We start from the raw sequence: 25,617 nt of genomic DNA, 5'->3' as shown, positions 1-25,617 counted from the left end.
TTAATCTGAAAGTAACATGTGATGTCAGGACTATAACTTGCCATCCTCCATTTACACACTGAATATCTAAATAGCCCTATATAAATAAGGCAGGTAAACCTAATTAAAATATTTTACATTGAGAGCAGATTATTTCTGGAAACAGCTCTGTCAATGGATAATGACATTTTATCTATAGCCTTTTTCAAGCATTCAGACGAATGGTTGAAAGACTTGGGATAGGACTGAAAATAGGGATTTGCCTTGCCTCTACAAGTTCAGCTTCTGCTCTCAAAGAGAGTTCCACTCACATGAGATTGAAAGAAAGTGCAACTTTCATTCTGATCCTGGATTCTAATAAAGCAGAGTTGAGGATCAACTCGTGGAAGGTGTACTTCCATGAACACAAACCACTTGATGAACGTGTAGAGTTGAAAAGCAAAAGAGACAGTTCCTCTTAGTCTGAGTGCTGCATATATTCAGTTGAATGTCTGAATCTGGTTTTATCTCTGTCTACTGTATACAGTATCGAAGGCACAGGTGTGAAACTCGCGACATCACGTGACATATTATGACTTTTTTTCCCATTGCCGGCAATGGGGTGGGCACGGTTTTGGCGTGATGCATCCGGCCCGTGGGACAGCAGTTTGACACCCCTGATCTAAGGCATCCTGGAACTGCAATCTGCATATGAGAGGTTGATGAAGTGTGTTGATCAGGCATTTAAAACAAAAAGATGACATAAAGCTAATGTTATATTCTTCCATCATATGAAATATGAAGCCTAATGAGGAACACACATAATTTCTAGGATCCTAATCTTAGAAAGACCTGGCATTTATGGCAAATTATGATAAGGCTATAGTGAAGACTGATTGACAATAGTGTAAGATATGTCTTAAATTTTTGCTATGTTTTAGCTTCTATTTTAAATTATAATTAGTTTTAAATTCCCCTTTATGGATTACTGCCTTGTCGTGGTGAAGGGGCTTGCATAACTCAATGAAGCTATAAGCTATGCCATGCAGGGCCACCCAAGACGGACAGGTCATAGCAGAGAGTTCTGACAAAATGTGATCCACTGGAGAAGGAAATGGCAAACCACTCCAGTATCTTTGCCATGAAAACCCCATGGACAGTACTAAAAGGCAAAAAGATATGACGCTGGAAGATGAGCCCCTCAGGTCGGAAGGTGTCCAATATGCTACTGGGGAAGAGCAGAGGGCTAATACTAGTAGCGCCAGAAAGAATGAAGCGACTGGGCCAAAGCTGAAAGGACGCTCAGCTGTGGATATATCTGGTGGTGGAAGGAAAGTCCGATGCTGTAAAGATTTTTTCTCCATAGGAACCTGGAATGTAAGATCCATGAATCAAGGCAAGCTAGACGTAGTAAAAAAAGAGATGACAAGACTGAACATCAACATCTTAGGAATCAGCGAACTAAAATGGACAGGAATGGGTGAATTTAACTCAGATGACCATCAGGTATACTACTGTGGGCAAGAATCCCTCAGAAGAAATGGAGTAGCCTTCATAGTCAATAAAAGAATAGGAAAAGCAATACTGGGATACAATCCCCAAAATGACAGAATGATCTCAATTCGAATCCAAGGCAAACCATTCAATATCATTAGTCCAAATCTATGCCCCAACCACTAGTGCTGAAGAGGATGAAATTGACCGGTTCTATGAAAACCTACAGCACCTTATAGAATTAACACCAAAAAATGATGTCCTTATCATCATGGGGGATTGGAATGCTAAGGTAGGAAGCCAAAAGATAACTGGAATAACAGGCAAGTTTGGCCTTGGAGTACAAAATGAAGCAGGGCACAGGTTGATAGAATTTTGTCAGGAGAATACGATGGTCATAACAAACACTCTTTTCCAACAACCCAAGAGACGGCTCTGCACATGGACATCACCAGACGGTCAACATAGAAATCAAATTGACTATGTGCTCTGCAGCCAAAGATGGAGAAGCTCTATACAGTCAGTAAAAACAAGACCAGGAGCTGACTGTGGCTCAGATCATGAGCTTCTCATTGCAAAATTTAGGCTTAAATTGAAAAAAGTAGGGAAAAGCACTAGGCCACTCAGGTATTAACTAAATCATATTCCTGATGAATATACAGTAGAGGTGACAAATAGATTTAAGGAACTGGATCTGATAGACAGAGTGCCTGAAGAACTATGGATGGAAGTTCGCAACATTGTACAAGAGGTAGCAACTAAAACCATCCCAAAGAAAAAGGAATGCAAGAAAGCAAAATGGCTGTCTGAGGAAGCTTTGCAAATAGCTGAGGAAAGAAGGGAAGCAAAAGGCAAAGGAGAAAGATACACCCAATTGAATACAGAATTCCAGAGAATAGCTAGAAGAGATAAGAATGCCTTCTTAAATGAACAGTGCAAAGAAATAGAAGAAAAAAACAGAATAGGGAGGACCAGAGATCTCTTCAAGAAAATTGGAGATATGAAGGGAACGTTTCATGCAAAGATGGGCATGATAAAAGACCAAAATGGTAGGGACCTAACAGAGGCAGAAGAGATTAAGAAGAGATGGCAAAACTACACAGAAGAACTATACAAGAATGAGTTTAACGTCCCAGATAACCATAATGAGATGGTCACTGACCTCAAACCAGACATCCTAGAATGTGAAGTGAAATGGGCCTTAGAAAATCTGAGCAACAACAAAGCTAGTGAGGTGACAGTATTCCAGCTGAGCTATTCAAAATCTTAAAAGACGATGCAGTAAAAGTGCTACACTCAATTTGCCAGCAAATTTGGAAAACTCAACAGTGGCCACAGGATTGGAAAAGGTCAGTTTACATTCCAATTCCAAAGAAAGCCAATGCCAAAGAATGTTCAAACTATCGCACCATTGCACTCATTTCACATGCTAGTAAAGTTATGCTTAAAATCCTACAAGTTAGACTCCAGCAGTATGTGGATCGAGAACTACCAGAAGTACAGGCAGGATTTTGAAGAGGCAGAAGAACTAGAGATCAAATTGCCAACATACGCTGGATCATGGAGAAAGCTAGGGAGTTCCAGAAAAACATCTACTTATGCTTCATTGACTATGCAAAAGCCTTTGATTGTGTGGATCACAACAAATTGTGGCAAGTTCTTAAAGAGATGGGAGTACCAGACCATCTCATTTGTCTTTTGAGAAAACTATATGCGGGTCAAGAAGCAACAGTGAAAACTGGACACGGAACCACTGATTGGTTCAAAATTGGAAAAGGAGTCCGGCAAGGCTGTATACTGTCGCCCTGCCTATTTAACTTATATGCAGAGCACATCATGAGAAAGGCAGGGCTAGATGAATCTAAAGTTGGAATTAAGATTGCCGGGAGAAATATCAACAACCTAAGATATGCAGATGATACCATTCTAATGGCAGAAAGTGAAGAGGAACTAAAGAGCCTCTTGATGCGGGTGAAGAAGGAGAGTGCAAAAGTTGGCTTGAAACTCAACATTAAGAAAACCAAAATCATGGCATCCGGCCCTCTCAATTCCTGGCAAATAGATGGGAAGAAATGGAGGTAGTGACAGATTTTATTTTTCTGGGCTCAAAGATCACCTCAGATGGGGACTGCAGCCAAGAAATTAAAAGACGCTTGCTCCTGGGGAGGAAAGCTATGGCAAATCTAGACAGCATATTAAAAAGCAGAGACATCACCCTGCCAACAAAAGTGCATATAGTCCAGGCCATGGTTTTCCCAGTTGGAATGTATGGCTGTGAAAGGCTGAGTGCCAAAGAATTGAGGCCTTTGAACTATGGTGCTGGAGAAGACTCCTGCGAGTCCCTTGGACTGCAAGGCGTTCAAACCGGTCAGTCCTAGAAGAGATCAACCCCGATTGCTCTTTAGAAGGCCAGATCTTGAAGTTGAAACTCAAATATTTTGGCCACCTAATGAGAAGGAAGGACTCACTGGAGAAGGGCCTAATGCTGGGAAAGATTGAGGGCAATAGAAGAAAGGGACGACAGAGAATGAGATGGCTGGATGGAGTCACTGAAGCAGTAGGTGTGAACTTAAATGGATTCCAGAAGATGGTAGAGGACAGGAAGACCTGGAGGAACGTTGTCCATGGGGTCGCGATGGGTCAGACACGACTTCGCAATTAACAACAACAACAAGTTTTAAATTTGCTTTGTTACAAATTTTTAAAATTACTTTTATTGTAATTATCTATATTTTAACCCCATTTGGAGATTTTTTTGTAGAAAAGAATCAACTGGATAAAGTAACAATTTAATTTTCTCTTGGGGATCTTTCTGTGGCAAATAATAGGTAATTGTTCTTAAAAACTAGTTCTTGTAATAAAAAGGTAAGAAAATCTCTACCCAAACCATTTCTGCTGTTATTGACAAAGAGGGAGGGAGGGAGGGAGGAAAGAAGAAGAGTAAAAATAAGCAATTTCTCAATCCTCTTAATTCACCTATAAAAAATTAAATCATTCTTTCAAGTATATGAAATTTGGCCAGCTCTTTTATTTTTAATCTGTGTTTCTACTTAACATGTTTTAATTCAAGCTTTAAAAATTAACATTTAAAAGTGTTTGCTGTCAGGGAAAGCATTGCAACTGCATTTTCATAACATTTGAACAGATTAAGGGATAAAGTGTACTGAAGACAATGAAAGCACCTTATAAAATGAGCATTTCACATAGACATATTGGAGATTGGAATTAAGCTCTGCTAACAAATCTTAACTCATTTGCATGGCCGCAACCTAATCCTCATGAAACTTTATGGTAGGAAACTAACATGCTTTTGCTCATGAAAAATATTCCCTTGCTAGAAAAGATTGGGTCTCTGTGGCAAAGCATGACACTTCATGGAAAAGGATAGATCATACAAGGCATATTTGTGTTTAGATAAAAACCAGACTATATGCTGGTAAATCAACATTTTAAAGCAAGTCTGTTGAAAACATTTGCATCTGCTTTTTCTTCAGAGACACATTAGAGCAGGGGTATCAAACTGCCGGTCCACGGGCCATTTGCATCATGTGCACCCACCCCAGCTCCGGCAATGCGAAAAAAGTCACGATAAATTATGACACATCATATGACATGGCAAGTTTGACACCTGTGCATTAGAGAATGGAATTGAGTTATGCTAATGAATCTGCATTTGTTAGGAAGGATCATATCTGATCCCTAAGTAACACCAATGGAGATTCATCAGCTACAATTTATTAAACTGAAACAAAGCAAAGCAATATAAAAATTTATGTCAATAAATTAAAGCTTCAACTAATTTCAAAGCCAACCCATAAACCATCAGACGACACAATTTGAGACAAACCTCAACAAATGCAGCCCAATTTTCTAATATTTTCTATCTTGCTATTCTACCAGTTTGGGATTTATAGGCAACCAGTAAAAGAGGACAACTTCTGAAAGTCCACCATACATAGTTGGTGAAATTGTGCTTGATTGCTAGAACGTAAAATATCTGACAAATTCTATGAACATTTGAATGCCACATATTTAGATTACTAGATGACTAGGCAATAGAAAAGCTGTTCAAAGTGATTACATGGACTGAGCCTTGATAAGTGAATCATTGACTTCACATGTTAATTTTATACTATTAGTAAGATCTAAATAAATAATTAAAATGGTTTAAACCCCACTTCAATATACATTCCCCCATACTAACGGGATTAGTTACCAGTTCCTGGGGGTTTGAAGTACAACAAGCTTATTAAAGAGGATTTATTATGAGCAATAATTTACAAGATTTTTTTCCAGTTTTGTGGCTTTGTTATAATATGGAAAGGGAATATTCCTTTTTCCATTTCAATCCCTGGGTTAAGTTTCACTACTGTAGCTAGCATTGATTTACTGGAAAACTTTCATGGACTTGGAAACTGCCCATTTCATCATGCTGAGTGTTGTAGGAGAAGAATAGGCAGAGCTGAAGGGTGGAGTTAAATGCATCATCAGTTTAGAGTCCTTGTGTTGCCACAAGAGATCCAAGTCCAGCCTCCCTTGAATTTTGTTGGCTCTTATCTAGCACCAATTTAGTGCTAATCATTAGTTGACTAGATTCTTGTGTTTAGGTTTGAATAAAGCCTATGCAGCAACCTAAGGAATGGTCGTGATTCTTTCTGCCTGATATTTGTTCAGTCAAAATCCAAGTAGAGGTCCCAATCATGTTTTTTTGTGTTCATAATCTTAAAGCAACAGAAAATATTTATTTTCATCTTCAAAAAAGAGAGTTTAAGAACTGAGTTCTCTGCAGTTCTGTGAATGTTTGTTTGTGTGTGTTTGTGCTTTCAAGTCAATATTGACTCCTGCCAAATGCCTGGACAAGTTTGCAGTTGTCTTGGAATCAATTTTGGAAATAGCTTCTCATAGCCCAATCTTTTGCCTGAATAGCAATAGCAATAGTATTTAGGCTTATATACTTTACATTACTCTCTGAGTGGTGAATATCCACCTTTACTGTTTCTTGGATCTTTCTATTTTCTTTCCTCTGTGGAGCTGCCCTCATTTGCAGTGGATGAAACCCTTCCATTAGTTCAAAATTGCTGGAACACAACCAGAACATCCAGTATACTATGGCTGTGCACAGCTGGTGCCAAAGAGCCTTTAACTACCTAATTTACATGATCAGTTGTGGTTTAAACATATATTCACTTGTGACTGGGCAAATATTTTGTGCAAGGTTTTATAAAATAAGATAAAAATAAATCTTACTCACATAGTCAAAGACTTCCGCAATACCAAACATGTCCATAAATAAACAATAAGAAATATTTTCTACAGAGTCATCATTTCAGGTATAAACTACGTTTTTCCATTTGAGCAGTTCCATCATATGGAAGGGAAAGTTCACATAAACTCAGGGAGTGTAGAAACCATGTATGTATTTCCATGAAGCAGTATGTTATACACATATAAAGATTTTTCCTACCATTGTAAAGCCCATAAAAAGGATAAAAAGACTCTGTTTATTGGATGTCCTTTGTGTACCATTAAGCACATTAAGCTTTGGATCACGCTCAATATGTGTACATAAACCACATGTACCCTCCTATAAACTAGCTGGAAGAAATCCATTTCTGAATATTTTTTCCTTCAATAACTACCAGCTGCCCTGCTCAAGGAAGCTAATATAAAAGCTTTGTTGCACACACATGTAATAAATATAGACATATCAACAGCCATCATGTTTAGTTGGGAAGTCAAGCTAACTTTCATGCTAATATTTTTCTCCAACTACATAAAAATTTAACATATAACTAGATCTGTTCAACCAATTTAGTTGGACAATATAGCTCTGAAAAACAAGATCATATCCTATGCCCACTCTGTTCAGACTGGAGTGAAAATTCTTCTGATAAGTGGAAATTAAACTGCCCTGAAACTCTGAGATTTCTTGCAAAATCATTATCACTAATATGAATGCTGACAATTTGCATACTAGGGTCACCTCTGATATTAACAGTATTGCTTCCTGAGCACATGCCTCACTTCAAAATCCTATTTTTCTTAATTTCTAGAGGACCTTTGAAGCCCATAGAACACACACACAATGCACATACAGTAAAGTCCATAACTGATAGCTTTGTGCATTTTTCTCAATTTCCATAAGGTCTGAGAATTTGTGGGGCAGGATTTTGATGATTTTACCCTGATTTATCTTTGACAGTATCTCTTTATGCATTTGGGAATAGATCATCAGATGATTTCTGTAAAAAAACTAAAATGTTTCTTTGAGGTTCAGCATAAACAAAATGATGTAAGGAAGATGAATAGTTTAAGAAAAGAAGAAACATCAACCGTTTATTCCATCAGAAGTAAAATCATTTAAGAGAACAACACACCTTTAATGATTCCCTTTTCTTGCAAAGTTTTCAGAGAAGGTCTTCGAATGATAAACTTCTTTAATCTGCTCTTAACTTGGCTTCTGTCATTTGTATCAGATTTGCTGTAGTTCAGCCTGAAAACTGAAGTACAAAATAAGCATTATAAATGATGTTATTATTTTTTAACACAGAAAGCTTTGCTGGAAATGTGTGGAAATTTTGCCTATATCTTTATTCAATATGTGGTATGATCTGATTAATATGATTATAGACAAACATTGTGAGCTGAGAATTCTATCAGCAATGGTTCATGTTATTGGACAGCTACCAATATTTGTGTAAATTTTGATTTCATCCCCAAACTTCATAACTCTGGCACATTCAGTCTTCCATTTCAAATTAAAATGTGCTGTTCATGATTTCCTAGACAAGTGAAACAGTTGCAGTTTTGGGAGAGACCTGAGGTTATTTATCAAGAATGAGGGACACATAACTAAAAAGAGTGAAGAATGAGGGACACATAACTAAGGCAGAATATCAGCAGATATGCAAAGATGAAGTCAGAAGCAAAGGCTCAGAATGAACAAAGACATGCAACAAAAGTCAGATACAATTAAAAAAGTTTCTTACAACATATAAATAACAAGAAAACAGTCAAGAAAGGTAGGTCCACTTAAGAGAGAAGATGGCAAGAAAGTAACAGGCAGTAGAGAGAAAGCAAAGCTGTTTAACTCATTCTTTGCATCAGTTTTCATGCAAAAAGAAACCTACCAAAGGACAGACTAGAAATAAAAAATAAAATAAGCAAGAAAATAGTAAGAGAACACATGTCTGATCTTGATGAATATAAATCACCGGGACCTGATGGATTACATCCCAGAGTTATGAAGGAGCTGGCAGATGTTATCTCAGAACCATTGCACCATATCTTTCAAAAATCCTGGAGCACCGGGGAACCACCAGAAGATTGCAAAAGAGCTGATATGGTCCCCACCTTCAAAAAAGGAAGAAGGAAAAAACAGACCCAGGAAACTACAGACCAATCAGCCTAATATCAATACCTGGAAGATAATGGAAAAATAATAAAAAAACAGATCTTTGAACATCTAGAAACTATTTGTTATAATTATAACATTATAATTAAAAGCAGGTATGGGTTTGTTAAAATAGATCAGGCCAAACCAATCTTATTTCATTCTTTGACAGAGTAACTAAAATAGTAGAACAGCAAAATGCTGTGGACATAGTATATTTAGACTTCAGCAAGGCATTCAACAAAGTAGACCACAACCTACTTCTTGGTAAACTAGAAAAATGTGGGATAGGCAGCATCACCACCAGATGGATTTGTAACTAGCTGACAAACTATATTCAACGAGTAGTCCTTAATGGTACTACATCTACATGAAAGGAAGGAAGCAGTGAGATACCACAAGGTTCTGTCTTAGACCCAGTACTCTTCAATATCTTCATAAATGACTTAGATGAGGGAATAGAAGGGGAACTCATCAAATTTGCAGATGACACTAAGCTGGCAGAAATAGCTAACACACCAGAAAACCAGCTCAGGATTCAAAAAGATCTTGACAGACTTTAACAATGGGCCCTATCTAACAACATGCAATTGAATGTGGAGAAAAGCAAGGTTTTACACCTAGGCAGGAAAAACCAAAGATATAAGTACAGATTAGGTGAAACCTGCCTCAAAAACTGTAACTGTGAGAAGGACCTTGGAGTCCAAGTGGACAATCACTTAAACATGAGCCAGCAGTGTGCAGGAACAGCCAACAAGGCTAATACAATATTTGGTTGTATAAAGAGAGGCATAGAATCAAAATCATATGAAGTAAGAACACACCCAGAATACTGCATTCAGCTTTGGTCACCACATGACAAAAAAGATGTTGAGACTTTGGAAAAAGTGCAAAGAAGAGCAACTAAGATCATTAAAGGCCTGAAGACAAAAACATATGAATAATGGTTGCAGGAATTGGATTTGGCCAGTCTAGAGAAAAGAAGAACTAGGGATTACAGTATTCCAGTATTTGAGGGACTTCCACAAAGAAGATAGGATCAACTTAGTTTCCAAGCACTAGAAGGCAAGACAAGAAACAATGGATAGAAAATAATCAAGGAGAGAAGCAACCTGGAACTAAGGAGAAACTTCCTAACACCAGTGGAACAGCTTGCTCTCCGAAGTTGTAGGTGCTTCATCAGTGGAGGTTTTTAAGAAAAGACTGGACAGCCACCTATCTGAAATGGTAGGGTCTTCTGCTTGATCAGGGGGTTGGACTAGAAGACCTCCAAGGTCCCTTTCAGTTTTATTCTGACTGAAGAATGGAAATAGATTATTCATTGTACAAATGATGGCTACATAAAAGAAATATTCCTTAATAAAGAGAAACACTTCCAGTTCTAAATTATAAAAGTTGATGTACATACATGTGTTACTCAGAAACAAGTTCTACCTTTACATATAAATTATAGTATAACACACGTACATAAACACACACATACCTTTGGGTATGATGAGTTTAGTGAAAAGAAGGACTAGAGTTGACATGATAGCAATGTTCCAATATCTAAGGGGCTGCCACAAAGAAGTGGGGGGTTAACCTATTCTTCAAAACATCTAAAAGCAGTACAAGAAGCAAATGATGGAAACTAATCAAGGAGAGAAGCAACTTAGAACTAAGGAGAAATTTTCTGACAGTTAGAAAAATTAATCAATGCTTGCCTCCAGAAGCGGTGAATGCTCCAACATTGGAGGTTTTTAAGAAGAGATTGGACAGCCATTTGTCTGAAATGGTATAATGTTTCCTGCTTGAGCAGAGGGTTGGACTCCAATGTCCCTTCCCACTCTGTTATTCTGTAGATATTCTTTTTTCCATGTACATATTAATAAACATTTAAACTGATAATATTTAGTTCTTTGTCAAAAGGAGTAAAAGTAGGAAAAGAACATTATGAAGCTGCCATATCCAAGATGCTTAAGAGAAATCATAGTCTTAAACTAGCAAAAAAAGAATGTAAAAACTCTTTTCTACACTAGATAATTATACTAAAAAGAAAAAAGGTAGAATTGGCAATCTAATAATCCAATTTTTATGAATCCAAAAAGCATAGTCTTATCCAGAGCCCTCTAGAGTTTTTTTCCATACATTTTTGTAACCACTTTTGATTGCAATGTGTAAAAACCCTGTTTCCTTTATGTTTTGGGTAGTGGTGATACTAGTAAAAATAACACAAGATGTAATAGATTTAGAAACAAAACTTGCAACATATTACACATCTTATTTAAAAAGAAAAGAAAGTGTATTTAATGAGAGAAGAAACATGGAACAAGATATTCAAATATGCCCATTCTTATAAATGGGGCAAATTCAATAAGCCTATTTAGAAAAAGGAAAAATCAAAGGTACACTGCTTATATTATAACTTTGAAAATAAGAACCAAAATAACACACACAAAAAAAGTTTTTACTTTGCTGCTCTCTAGGGATAAAAACGTGCCACTTTTTTTTTTGTTTTAAATAAATACAGTATAGCCAATTAAGGGAAACAACATTTAACTACATGCCTATGATAATCACAGCATATTTTGCTTCTGATTTCACTGCTGATTTGAATAGAGGGCTAGTCCATTTTCCCACAGCACTGGACTGACCTCACGCATATTTCTGCACATTAGTAATCACAAAGGACATATAAAAGGACACTTTTTACTGGAACACTCACAGCATGGGACAATAATCCATTGCATAGGGGGAAAAAATAAAAATCCACATTTTTAATAATAGCATTCTTAGGATGATATATCATAGAATACAGAGGTTAGTGTCCCATGAATGGCTGGCTCTTTTGTTCATGAGTTCTATTTTAAAACCTCTGGGTTCAAATGGGAACAACTCTTGGCAACAATATGCAAAAATTCCAAGGAAGTCAGCTGTATGGCATAAAGTGAAACAGATCAACATATCTTGACCTGGCTACAAACTTGATGGGATAAATGTATTATATAGAATTATTTCTTCAGTGTTTAACGGCTATGTTCTCTTTGTACATACTTATCTATTTACACATATTCAGATCTAAATGAAGCAAATTAAGATGAATTTCAAAGCATTTAACTTTGGTTGGGCAGAGCCTACCTTATAATTCTCCTGAACAGCCAGTTATACTGTTTCATATCTACTGAATAGTTCTAGTCTAACAAGATTCCATATAATGGAATAACCATAATGTAAAGTTCCACCAAGTATTTCAGTATGGAGCTTCTTCCTCCCCATGAAGATAATCTGTACCTAAAATGGAATATTAACCAATCAATCAATCAATCAATCAATCAATCAAAATAGAGCTGGAAGGCACTTTGGAGGTCTTAGTTGTGTGTCCCTCTTTCCATTTTTTGTATTTGTCCTTTTTGTCTTTCAATTTATCAGAGAGATCTTTATGCAACCATGCTGGTTTCTTCTTGGATTTCTTGTTTTTCTTGTTCAGTGATATTGTGCTGGACTGGGCTTTTATGACCATATTTTTCAGAGTTTCCCAGGCTTCTTGCGTTGTTTTCCCCTTTAGAATTTTCATTCATGATTTTTTTTTAGGCTCTCTCTGAGTTTATTAAAATAAGCTCTTTTAAAGTTTAAGACACCAGCTGTATTTTGTTCTATTGCTTATGTTTGCATTATATTGATAATGATGTGGTCACTTTTGCCCAAAGTTCAGGCACTTTCAACTCCCTCTATCACTTCTTCTCTATTAGTAAGAATTAGATCTAGTATAGCTTTTCCTCTAGTTCCATCCTCTATCTTTTGGATGACAAAGTTGTCAAATAGGTTAGGAATCTGTTTGATCTCCCACTGCAGAGTTTGTCTCCCAGTTGATATTAGGGTAGTTAAAGTCTCCCATTATTACTGTGGTATGTTTCCTACATACATTTGCTAATTGATTAGTGAAGAGTTCATCTATTTCTTCTGCTTGGTTAGGTCACCTTTAGTATACACCTATAGCAATGTTATTCTTTTTTCCTTTTATATTGACCTGTATGGATTCTAGGAGGCTTTCTTCCTTGGTTTTGTGGATTTCTGTAGAGATGTAATGATCTTTTATATATAATGCAACTCCATCTCCTCTTTTGTTAGGTCTGTTGTTTCTTTTGAACAGTTTGTATCCTTCCATCAGTACATTCCAGTCATGTGTTTCATCCCACCAAGTTTCAGTAATGGCAACTATATCATATTTACCTTTATGTACTAGTATTTCAAGTTCACCCTGTTCGTTCCCTAAACTTTGAGCATTCGTGTATAGGCATTTGAGTCCTTTATGGATCTTGGGTATGTTTCTTATATCTCCTACTTTGTATCTGGGTTTTCCATTCTTTCCATCACTCTCTACTTCACTGTGTTTCTTCTTCTTCTTCTTCTTCTTCTTCTTCTCCTTCTTCTTCTTCTTCTTCTTCTTCTTCTTCTTCTTCTTCTTCTTCTTCTTCTTCTTCTTCTTCTTCTTCTTCTTCTTCTCTCCTTACCTCCTTATACGATTACTTATCTAGTGGATTTTGCTTGGAATCAGGTTCTAAAGGTCTTCCAGATTGCCCCCCATCCCCCATCAATTTTAGTTTAAAGCCCTTCTAATAAGATGAGCCAGCTGTTTTCCAGATATATTCTTTCCAGTTCTTATGAGGTTCACTCCACCCATTGCCTGTAGCCCTTCATGTAGATAATGCAGACCATGGTCTAGGAAACCAAAGTTTTCTTGATGACACCAGTTTTTAAACCAGTGGTTCATTTCTAAAATTCTTTGCTCTCTCGTTGGATGTTAGCCTTTTGTTGGAAGTATAGATGAAAACACCACTTGATCTCCTAATTCTTTAACTTTCTTTCCTAGCAGTTTGTAATCTCTTGTTATTGTTTTTAGATTCATTGTTGTATCATTGGTCCCCACATGCAGAAGAAAAGGTTAGTAATCCATGGGGTTGATTGTCCATGGAGTTTCTCAGTTATCCAGGTCATAGTTATCCCAAAGGTGGTTTTTCATGAGGCAACTGGACTTTCTTATTTTTCTTTGAAGATGTTTTGCTTTTTATCCAAGAAGCTTTTTCAGCTCTGCCTGGATGGTGGGGAATGGAAGGATTTATACACCTTGTAGACAGCTGGTCATTTGCATTCTTTTAGAGAGTTGTTGAGGCCACTTGAAGGTTTAATTGTGTTGTCAGGATCACTTGAGTAGTCCACATGGGTGTGGAGCCTTCTTGGAACTGCTGAAAGGACTGTGTTGTAGACTGGAGATAGATGATGTCGTATCGCACCCCGTCTTTTGAGAAAGGGCTGTTCAATTTTGACATAAATGGCCTCTAGATGCACATGAGCCATGTTTAGATCTGTACACTGGGGAAACAAAACAACCACTTCATAAATGCATGGCACAACATAGGAGAACAAACCCGTCAGGACAGGATGCAACAGTCCATCTGCATTTAAAAAACAAAGGCCACTCTTTCAAAGACAGCAAAGTCCACATTTTGGACAGAGAGGACCTCTGGCTTGAAAGAGGGGTCAAAGAGGCCATCTATGTCAAAACTGAACATCCCTCTCTCAACAGAGGGGGAGGGATACAACATCATCTATCTCCAATCTACAACACAGTCCTTTCAGCAGTTGCAAGAAGGCTCCACACCCATTTGCAGGTGACCCTGATGCAAATGACCACTTGTCTTTTAATATGAACAGTCCATAGTTAGGTTAGAACACTAATAGTAATATCAGAATGAATATTGCAACATTTTTGGAAACATTAGAAAAGGATGCTAATGAAGTATTATGATACATGACATGGATTTATCAGCTAGGCATTCAAGCATTCAGCAAAATCTAACAAAATTCTGTATGGCAATAGAAATATTTCTAAGAAAACTTATTATGATGTAAGTCATACATATAATTTTTGACCACCACCTCAGAAAAGCCCTGAAATTAACTTTTTCTAGATACTTCTATAGAACTTACAGTACAACAAAGCATACTGTAGCTAGTTTCTACCACAACAGGCCCACAAAGATATATTCATTTCTTGTAAGGAATTTTATTAAACTAGGTAGAGACAGGATGGAGATCCAGAGTTCAACTTAAAATGTTTTGCACACCTCTAATTGTATTTCTCTGTGACCTAAATCACAGGAATGTGTTAAGGGTAATATTGCACATGTTGTGTTGGCTGTAATTCCAAAACATAAAACTTTTTTAAAAAAGCAAGCTTGATCAGATGAAGCAAATGAACAATTTAATCTTATTAATGAACTGTGGTATTTGCAGGAAATCCAAAACTACTGGTGGACTCTTGAGTGTTTCAAGATAGCATTCATTTGGAATGGGTTTGGATGGGTGATTATAACAAGTGAATAATGTAAATATTTGCATAACAAACATTCTGATCATATTGGTCGATTAAAGGTACAATAATATTTTTCTTCACTTTGACAAGTCTGTGTGAAGAGAATTGGTATTGGGTCCAAATAATAAAATACAGATAATGCTGGTTTGTCACTTTTTAAAAAGATTCTGTGGCAAAATTCAGGCTGGAATAATGGTCAAAGGCAATTAGGTCACAGTACAGTATTTCAACAGTAGAGAAAGTATGTCATTGTAGCATGGTTGTATGTTTATTCCCCAAAGAACTCTCATTTCACAATTTACAAAACATTTTATCCTAAACCCAAGAGTTTACCATCTGTGATTAATTCCAACCTAATCCAGTGTTATCTCAGTGCTCTGGACATGTGTTGGGAGCACTGGTTTTGAAGAACTATCCATTAATGACTTTCTGAACTGTGACAATGGATATTGACAGAGCTTGTCAGACTAAAGCATTATTGATTGTTTCACATCATGTGTATAGCAAAACCAATTTCTTTAAAGTGCCACTTTTCTAACTGAAATACATTAGAGCAGCAAACTATCCCTTCATTAGGACACCCAAAATGGCATGCGCTACATGCTCCACCAAATATTTGCATCTCTATTGTAAGAAATATAGATGTTGTATTTAATTATATACATCACTTACCCAAAAGCACTTTCATAGCCCCAGTAAGAGCTTAATTTAAAGTACTTTTCTGCAACCTGATGTCCACCAGATGTGTTAGAGCATAACACCAGTAATTCTTGGCCCTAAATGTGGCCATTTGCTCTGCTCATTTGAAATGGTGAAAGCTGTGATTGATAACATTTTTGCAGGAAGGACAAAGATGTTTTTAAAATTCATCTTGCTGTACTATTCCTAGTGTATCATAGATATTATACCAATTGATCAAAGAAAGTTTATTTCTGTTTTGCAGATATAGAAACAATCCAACTACAGTGAATCATGTAGATGACTTTTTTTAAAATGCTGACTTTGTCAACACAATTCTGAAATTTTAATTCTGCTGTCATTGGACTAGTTTGCAAACAGAGGAACTCTGAAGTCATACAGTATGAAATACCGCAATTCATTGATTTTGGACTTGTCCAATCTGTAAGAAAGTCCACAATGTATGGAAGATAGGCTTTTTCTATGGCTTGAAAAAATTGTTTAATAAACAAGTACATGATGAGGAACTAGAATGGATGAAACACGTATACATAAAAGTGTATGGAAATGTGTGCAAAGTCTTCTGCTGAATTTTTGAACTTTGAGACTAAAGGGAAATTGAAGTCAATAAACTGAGAAATTTTGCAGTAATAAAAATAGCAGAAAAATAACATAATTGCTTATGCCTATCTATTGTATGTACGTGTGTGTGTGTGTGTGTGTATTGAAGGTACATTGGCTGCCCATTTGCTTCCAGGTCCAATTCAAGATGCTGGTTGTCATCTTTAAAGTCCTACATGGCCTGGGGCCAGGTTATTTGAAGGACTGTCTTTTCCCAGTTGTATCTACCCAACCCACCAGAGCAGGGAGGCAGTTATGGGTCGCCTCTCTTAAAGAAGTCTGTCTTGTGAGAGCAAGAAGAAGGGCCTTCTCTGTAGTAATTCTCTTTCTGTGGAACATCAACCCTGCATTAATAAGATTGGCCTGCATTTTGACACTCTTTCAAAAGGCCCTGAATATATGGTTTGGCCAATAGGCCAGAGACCCCAACGTAATAGGGAGCCCATCAAGTGGTTGGTTTGATTGTTCTTGCTAGACGGGTGAGTGTTTAGTGGGTTTTGTATTGGAATTTTATGTTTGTGAGCTGCCCAGAGTCACTGAAAATGAGTTGGGTGGCCATATAAATTTTCTTAATAAACACGCACGAGTGCACACACACACACAAACACAAATAAACACAAATACACATAACTTTCACCCACACCTTTATGACAGAGATTGTTGGAATGCCAACTGGATTGCTCTGTAGATGTTAATGGAACAAAAAACAATTAATCAGAAGTCACTTTATTGGTTGTCACTTATCTCTTGACTTTTCCTTCACTTCCCACTTATTGCAAATACAATTCTACCCACTGGATCTGCATGCATGTAACATAAGAACTCATATCATTTCCTCACCAAGAGCCTTCTCTGAACTGGAAAAGATGCCAAATTGTAGTTGTTCCTGCAAATCAGTGCTGACATATAATCACCATTTATCTTAATTAGCTCTGAAATATGTGAGAAGAGTGACAGGGTGACACTTATCATAGGAAAAATATACCAGCAGCAAGGAAAACAGGAAAGCAAAGAGACAAAAATATGCATGATCTGCCGAGAAACACTGAAAACTAAAACTTAATCCTCTCACATCTATATTATGAAGGAATCAAAAGTTGTAACGGAGTTGAGCTCAAACTATTCCAAACATACTGAAATCACAGTTTTTATAAAAGATGTTTATAACCGAACTGTAGAATTGCTTATGGCAGAATTAGTATGATTGTGGAAGAAAGGCAAAAACAGTATACTTGAATCCATGTAATTTTGTACTAACATGATAGTTGAGCAAGCAAAATTAATGTCATATATCTTATCCATTTACATCAAAGTCTGTTTTTAAAAAAGGAAAATTTTGTACTTGCTGTGGAAAGAAATTAGGATCAGCAATTGCTGTTTACAGAATAGAAGTAAACAGTAACTTACAACAAAGTTACTATTCCATAAGTATATCTATATTGTCTTTCAGTGAAATGGATAGATTTTAGGTACTTTTGTTACTAAATTTGTTTTTTTTTTCCCTTTCAATAGAAAAGTGATTGGTAATAGATAACTAGAAGCAAGCAAGATTATACAATCAATTGAAGGCAGAGTTTGCCACAGCAAAGTATTCCTGGTGAAAGAGATTTCCATATAGGTACACGTATGCTCCAAAGGCTTAGAAAAGGCTGTGAAACAGCCACATCAAATCTGACACCTAATTCTTTGTGAAACTAAGTAGCAGTCATAGAATATTAAGGCTCTAATAATAAAAGCCAAGGTGAATGGTAAGAAATGGGACTAATATTAAATATAAAAAAGGCCAAACTAATGACAACAGGTAGATCAGCCAGCCTTAGATCTGACAGTGAAGATATCAAAGCGGTGGAGAGCTTCTCTCTTTTACAATCAACCATCAACAGTAAAGGAACAAGCAGTCAAAAAACACTACACTGCAGACTGGAACTTGGTAAAGTACATATTTCCAAGGTCTTGGGAAAGTTATTCAAATACCATGATGTGTTTATAACTACAAAGATCATAATTGTGCAAACCACAATATTCTGTGTTCTATGCAAGCAAAAACTGGACTTTGAAGAAACTGGTTAGGAAGACTATTTGAGTTCTGCTATTGCAGAAAGCTCCTGCGAATACCATGCACACTCAAACTATCAAACTACCATATTCTGGACATATTATGTGAAGATCTAGCTCTCCGAAGAAGGCTCTACTGCTGTGAAAAGTAGAAAGAAAAGGGAGAAGAGAACAACCAGCAGCAAGGTGGATGGATTCAGTTACAGTGGGGATGAGTGCGCCATAGGAAAAGCTGATAGATGAAGTTAGGGGCAGATCATCAAAGAGAAAACATATATGTGGTCATTAAGAATTGACAATTATATGGCACATAATCAATTAATCATATATAAGAAATCTCAATACTGATCTTCAGACGTTTTACTTTAGTGCAACTTAAGTACTAGAGATAGGAAAAGAAAAGACCTTACTATAAATCTGGTACAAATAAATATTGAAAAGTCCAAATTTAGCGTCTTCCATATTTAGAGGTTAAATGGTTAACAGGATGTATTTTTCTTAAAATGCCTAGAAAGGATCTATGTCTCTCACTTGGGGTTTTCATGTTTGCGAATCTTATCACTTTGAACACTCTAGCAGTTACTCACAAGTTTGCTTCCCATCTCTTCAATAATATATGAAATCACTCCCAGATTAAGAGGCTGTGCAACTACCTGCTGTACTCTCAGGGTTATGATTCCTTGCTTTAATTGTTCTTCCCCATCATCTCTCTCTCTCTTTTCTTCTCAACTCCATTTCAAGCCACTTCCATGAAAGTTGTCATAACATATAAGTAGTCCTTGGCTTATGATCACAAATGAACCCAAAATTTCAGTTGCTCAGCGAGACAATTGTTAAGTGAATTTTAGGACCTTCCTTGCCACAGTTGTTAAATGAATCACTGCGGTGGTTATGTTACTAACATGGTTATCAAGAAAATCTGCCTTCCCCATTGTCTTTGCGTGTCAGAAGGTCACAAAAGGGGAAGACGTGACCCTGGGATACTGCAACTGTCATAAATACATATCAGTTGCCAAATGTCTGAATTTTGGTCATATTACCATCGGGATGCTACAACAGTCATAAGTATGAAAAATGGTCATACAGTAAGTCGCTTTTGGAGGGTACTGTTATAACTTCAAATGGTCACTAAATGAACGGTTGTAAGTTGAGGACTACCCGTATTGCAGGAAACAGGCTGTGATTTAGATGATATAAAGGTGAGGCAGGACATTTTCTGTGTGGCTTATGATATTGCTACCTAGGGATTCTACTGATTGCCCTTTTTGTATGGGAGAAACATATAGACATCCAGAGAGGCCATGATCAGTTTCTTCTTATGCAGTGGTTCTCAACCTTTCTAATGCTGCGACCCCATAATACAGTTCCCCATGTTGTGGTGACCCCCAACAACTTATACATCACCGGGTGCCAGGGGGTGGCCAAAGAAAAGGGGAAAAAAATGGTGGACAGCCTTGTTTGGCGACCCCCGTAAAATGGTCGTTCGACCCCAAATGGGGTCCCGACCCACAGGTTGAGAACCACTGTTCTTATGGCTTTATACTCAGGCCAATGCTTTCATTGCAGTGGTTTCCAGGATTTGAGAACATATAGCAGTGGTGGCTAATCTATGGCATGGGGCATTCAGTCTCTAAAAGTTTCGCCATCACTTACATATAGCATTTCCCCTTTAATTTGGAAAAATTAAAGTCATATATTAGCACACCAACACTGACCAATTAGGAAATGTTGACTTTTTGGAAAACTACATAAGATACAGTTATTCTCTTGGTCTATTCTCACTTAATAATGTCTTTTGCAATTTTATGTTTTATTTCTGGTTTTGGTTTGGGGAGCATTAAACAACATGTTCTACCATTATCGTAGGGTTTTTCAACATTAGCCTCATTTGGAAACAATTTCATGATACCTTGCATACTGGCCATTGTTCTGTCTTTCAGAGTTTATTACCTTTTCCTAAAGAAATAATTTTAAAGTAATTGAGGAATGTGTCATCAAAGGTCGTATCTTGGTTTTCAGTACAATTATTATTGCATTTGATTGTCTACTTTATCACATCATCTCTACCTCAATTAAGTTATTAAAACATTATTGAATGACAGAAGTTTTAAAAGATTGGGGAATTTCACCCAGCTTTAAAAAGATTCAGTTCAATTCAACAACCAAGGGAAATGGAGTTCTGCCCCTTCTGCTCCAAAAGCCAGGAAAAAAAAGGAAAAATTGGCACTTCTGCTTTGTTAAAGAAGGGTTAAAGAAGAAATTTGAACCACCATTCAGGGGCAGTGGTAAATGCAATGGGGATCAGATATCACCATGGATACAACCAAAGACATATGGGATTGGATTTTTGAAGCTAGCTTTATTTCCAACTGGTTTGTGGATCAGAATCTACATATTTAAAGATGTGGTACAAAAAAAGCTCGATTTTCCAGTAATGCAACAGACAAACATATTTCAGTCTAAACATGCAGATGGCAAAGAAATGGATGAAGTTCGTTCAAATCAAAACAATAAAGTGTATTTTTTGCCAACATCCTTAAATTAAATCCATTCTTCTCAATCCTGAAAAAAACTAATTTGGGGCCAGGATTCACTGCTGACAGTTTGGAAGTATATATAATATTACTTTAGGTCTTAGCTTGATAAGCATTGAAATTCTCAGATATTTATCCCAAGTTTATCTTCTCTTGAAAAATATGTTTTCTGCTTCAGTAGGTGGAATATATAAGTAAAATATTTTAGCAAATAGATGAAAACTTAATAGTTTTGGGGGTTTTGTTTTGTTTCAAAATAGGAGGCAAAAAGAGAAGGAAGGAATGAAAACATTTTATTAATGGATAATATAGTATCTGGTTGTCTGATCCTACTCTTATTTAGCTGACAGTTCTAGGTTAACACCTCTTTTAAATTATTATGGATATATATCACCACCATCACCACCACCACCACCACCACCATCATCACCATCATCATCATCATCATCATCATCATCATCATCATCATCATTTTAGCCATTGTCTATCCCCTGCAGGATGCCTCTTCCACATGTTTCCAACCTATATGGTCCTGAACTTCCTTTTGCCAATAATATTTCTTTTTGATGAACAGGACAGATTTGACCTAGAGAAGTCACTGAGACGTTTACTTTTTACCTAGGGATATTACTAGAGGGTAACCCACAGAAACACACACATATCAAAAGAGACTTAGGTGAATATAACAGATGAATATGGAAGAAAAGAGATGGAAAATTAAATATATATATATTAGCTGATAAAATATGATCTAGCAGTTATATATGATAAAATCCAAATAGAACCAGAAGCTCAATTTTAATATATTTGTGGAGCCTGAAAAAGACCTGAAAAATTGATATGGCTCCTAAATGCAATTCTGATATGTTAAACTATAAATTTCAACGTAAGAGTTGTTGTGTACATGTCTGGTAGGCATCTGGGTTGACAGCCACAATTGCATGGAAAACAAAACTGTTACAGATCTTTAAATCCAGGGCTTTTTTTTTGTCATAGAACGCCCAGAACAGAGTTCTGGCACCTTTTTGAGATGGAACCTTGTAGGGTAGGCAAGGCGGGTTTTATGACATGTGTGAGCTCCAGCACCTTTTTTTTTTTTTACAAAAAAAGCATTGTTTAAATCTGAATCAATGTACAGAGAAAACAGACACACGCCACTACAAAAGAATACTAAATGATATAACCTTACCACACAGAAGACAAGGAACTGATATCTCTGATCAAAGAGGAGATAAATCAAGATGTCCAACAAAGATGGAAAGCTTCCAGCTAACAGAACTCAAAGCAGAGTCACAGAGCTAAATCTAGCTGAGCAGCAAAAAGGTCACCTGAAAAGTGAATATATATTGTTTCATAAGGAGAGGACAATCCTGAAGCATATGAATGATATTGGAAGGAGAGGGAGGGGGAGAGGGAGGAAGGAATTCTACAATAAGTAACATCTACTGGAATTTACAGATGGACAATTGGAATTCCATTTTAGTGGCATTTATTTATGACCAAACATTTATATTCACAACTCTATCTTCTGTAAATCTTTCTGTGATTCTCTGTGAAAATCAATTCCTTTATTCTGATTACAAGTATATTTTCTGTCCAGGGGCACAGTCAATTAAGGAGAAACTTCCTAACATTGAGGACAATTAACCAGTGAAACAACTTGCCTTCAAAAGTTGTGGGTGCTTTTTCACTAGAGGTTTTTAAGAAAAGATTATCTGAAATGCTATAGGGTCTCCTGTTTGAGTAGGGGGTTGGACTAGAAGAACTCCAAGGCCCCTTCCAGCTCTATTCAATTTATTATTATTATTATATTTTGATTACAGAAAACAAACATTATTTTTCTCCCCCAAATGTCAGCCTTTCCACTGATTTAGATATGAATTCATGTGTAAAGATAAAAAAAGAGCTTTGAAATCAGAAGAAAGCTTTACTCCAATAGAAGAGGGTTTTTTTTCCCCCTCAGACTAACATTCACTGAATAACCTTCTTTAACTTGTTTTCCCTTAAATTGTCTAATTGGAATTTTAGTTGGAGTAGTGGAACCAACAGGAGGAGTGGGGAACACACTTGTTTTTAAGGAATTGATTAATTAAGGAATGTGCTTCCATCCATTAGAGTCTGGATTTAAAAGATTTCCCCACCACAAACAACAACAGCAAGTAAGCAAGGTCAATGAGTATTCTTTGCCTTAATCAAAAATCCTGATTTGATACATATATATTTTTATACCCTCTTATCCCCATCACTTTTTCTTCCTTCCTTCCTTCCTTCCTTCCTTCCTTCCTTCCTTCCTTCCTTCCTTCCTTCCTTCCTTCCTTCCTTCCTTCCTTCCTTCCTTCCTTCCTTCCTTCCTCCTTCTCTCTCTCTCTCTCTCTCTCTCTCTCTCTCTCACACACACACACACACACACACACAGAGAGAGAGAGAGAGAGAGAGAGAGAGATTTTATTTCAAAACCACTAGGAAGCTAACCTCTGGATTAGTTATAAATAGCTAATAATACAATTGAGATTCAGTTTTGTTCTCTACAAAACTGTAACTAGGAAGTACTAATTAGGACTAATTCTAACAAAGACTAATAAATAATTAATAGGATTAATCAGAAGTAAAGCAAATAATAATGTTAGCAAAGAATGCCATCACTGATGATTTTGAAACACAATTGTATAAAAATGCATACAAGGGGACACAGGATCAAGTCACAGAGGCATGCCATCTCAGAGGTTTCTTGTTCAACTGGATACAAGCTTGTCATGGTTCAGCAATGTGGAAGATGTAAATAGGAGTTCTTAAACTAACATCAGTAGTTTTATTAATTGAATATTTTCAGTACAGGTTGTAAAAAATATTTCTTTTTTTTTCTAGAAAGGAAATGCAAAACTGAGGTCAACTGGATGCATGGCTTACAGTAATTTTGTACCTTATAATGCATGTTTGATTCATACACTGTAAAAGTTAGGGATTAGTCCTGATAAGGGAATGTAATACATAGTTGATTTTATTTTGAGTAACAAAGTTGGTTTATCAGAAAAGTATATAGATTTATTTGTCATGTCTCAAATTAGTGAGACAATCAGTATTTTAAAACATAAAGCAACGTTTTAAAGGCCAACTTTAAATGAAACAATTATATTTCATTGTTACGATGTTAGGAAAGAACTAAGGTAGGGCTGCATAAATTCAAATAATTGGGATATAGCAGCCAAAAGATCCATACAAGTCTAACTCTGGCAGCCCCTAACTTAGGCAACCTACTGGACCAAAATGGTTTGCCACTAATTTCGCTAGCATATCTTCATTTTGTAATCTTCACAATGAGTTTGGAGGTCACTAGGGAGCTGAAACAAGATATTTCAAATTGTGTACTCTTTGCCCATCCACATTTCAGATTTCCGAATCTGAAGCCTATTTAAGATGGATTACCAGCTGTCATCATCAAATTGCATACTTTTGTTGTTGTTGTTTTTATACATCTGTATATAACAGTGGTTCTCAACCTTCCTAATGCCGCAACCCTTTAGTACAGTTCCTCATGTTGTGGTGACCCCCAAACCTAAGGGCTCTCCAAGCGTACACCGATGACACCCACTCAACCACTGCGCCCGGGGCTCAGCGTGCCTCACCTGTCCTCGCCTCACTTCCAAAGGTCGCTGGCCAGGGAGGGAGGGCAAGAAGGCCACTTCGCCGGCTCTGCCCAGCCTGGTTAGAGAAGCACCCAGGTGGGGAGAGGGAGAGAGAGCAAGAGAGAGAGAGAGAGCCAAGAGGGTGGCAGTGCTGGCAGAGCTTAGTTCAGCCTCCTCCGCGGAAAGGGCCACAAAGCAGTGCAGCTTCCCTTAGGAGATACTCGACGGAAACGAATATGGTGCTGCAATGGCGCCCAGCTCAAAGCCGTGCGGAGACGGATAGAGGAGCGGTGTCTCGGTTCCTAAGACCATCGGAAATATGTGTTTTCCGATGGTCTTAGGCTACCCCTGTGAAAGGGTCATTCGACCCCCAAGGGGTCACGACCCACAGGTTGAGAACCGCTGGTATATAATGTGTAGATCCAGTCTTCCTTCCATGGAACTCAAGAGGGTGATCATTGTTCTCTTATATAAGGTACCAGCTCAAGATTACACAACCACTTTGATGGATGAATTAGCCTTTGATCTGAAGTCTCTCTGGTCCTATCCACACTGCAACTATTAGACACACTGATTTTATATGCAGGAAACAAACATGGACCTAAATGTTTATATTCTAACCTCCAGTACGAGGAAAGTTTAACTGAGAGAGAGAAAACGTGCAAATGATTAACCTTGGAATCCTCTAACGTTACTTACCATGCAAATTACAGTATATGGATATAAATTATTGCTTAAAGAAGCTGTTTAGCTGTACTATATGGTAGCAATAGGAATTTTCTATCCTACAGGCTCAAATAGCAAATAGTATAAATCTGAGTTGTATAAATATAAAGTACTGTTTAAAGAAACATGAAACCATTTTAAATACCCTTTTACAAGATTACAGGTGTAACTAAACAATTATAA

At 37.0% G+C, this 25,617-nt stretch overlaps 1 protein-coding gene across 4 annotated transcripts in view; it reads right to left on the bottom strand.

Moving 5' to 3' along the window:
* Positions 1 to 25,617, bottom strand: part of ARHGAP15 (Rho GTPase activating protein 15) — a 448,034-nt gene that overhangs the window by 174,172 nt on the left and 248,245 nt on the right. For all 4 annotated transcript variants that reach the window (XM_039338235.1, XM_039338233.1, XM_039338234.1 and 1 more), the window contains one exon: positions 7,830 to 7,952. In XM_039338235.1, coding sequence (XP_039194169.1) covers positions 7,830 to 7,952 — 123 coding nt within the window. The remainder of the gene's footprint in view (positions 1 to 7,829; positions 7,953 to 25,617) is intronic.

This window comes from Crotalus tigris, unplaced genomic scaffold (genome assembly GCF_016545835.1).
Source record: "Crotalus tigris isolate CLP2741 ecotype Arizona unplaced genomic scaffold, ASM1654583v1 scf7180000017694.5664430, whole genome shotgun sequence".
Taxonomy (NCBI): Eukaryota; Metazoa; Chordata; class Lepidosauria; order Squamata; family Viperidae; genus Crotalus; species Crotalus tigris.
The sequence above is the reverse complement of the archived record's forward strand: the minus strand, read 5'-3'. Positions and strand labels throughout refer to the sequence as shown.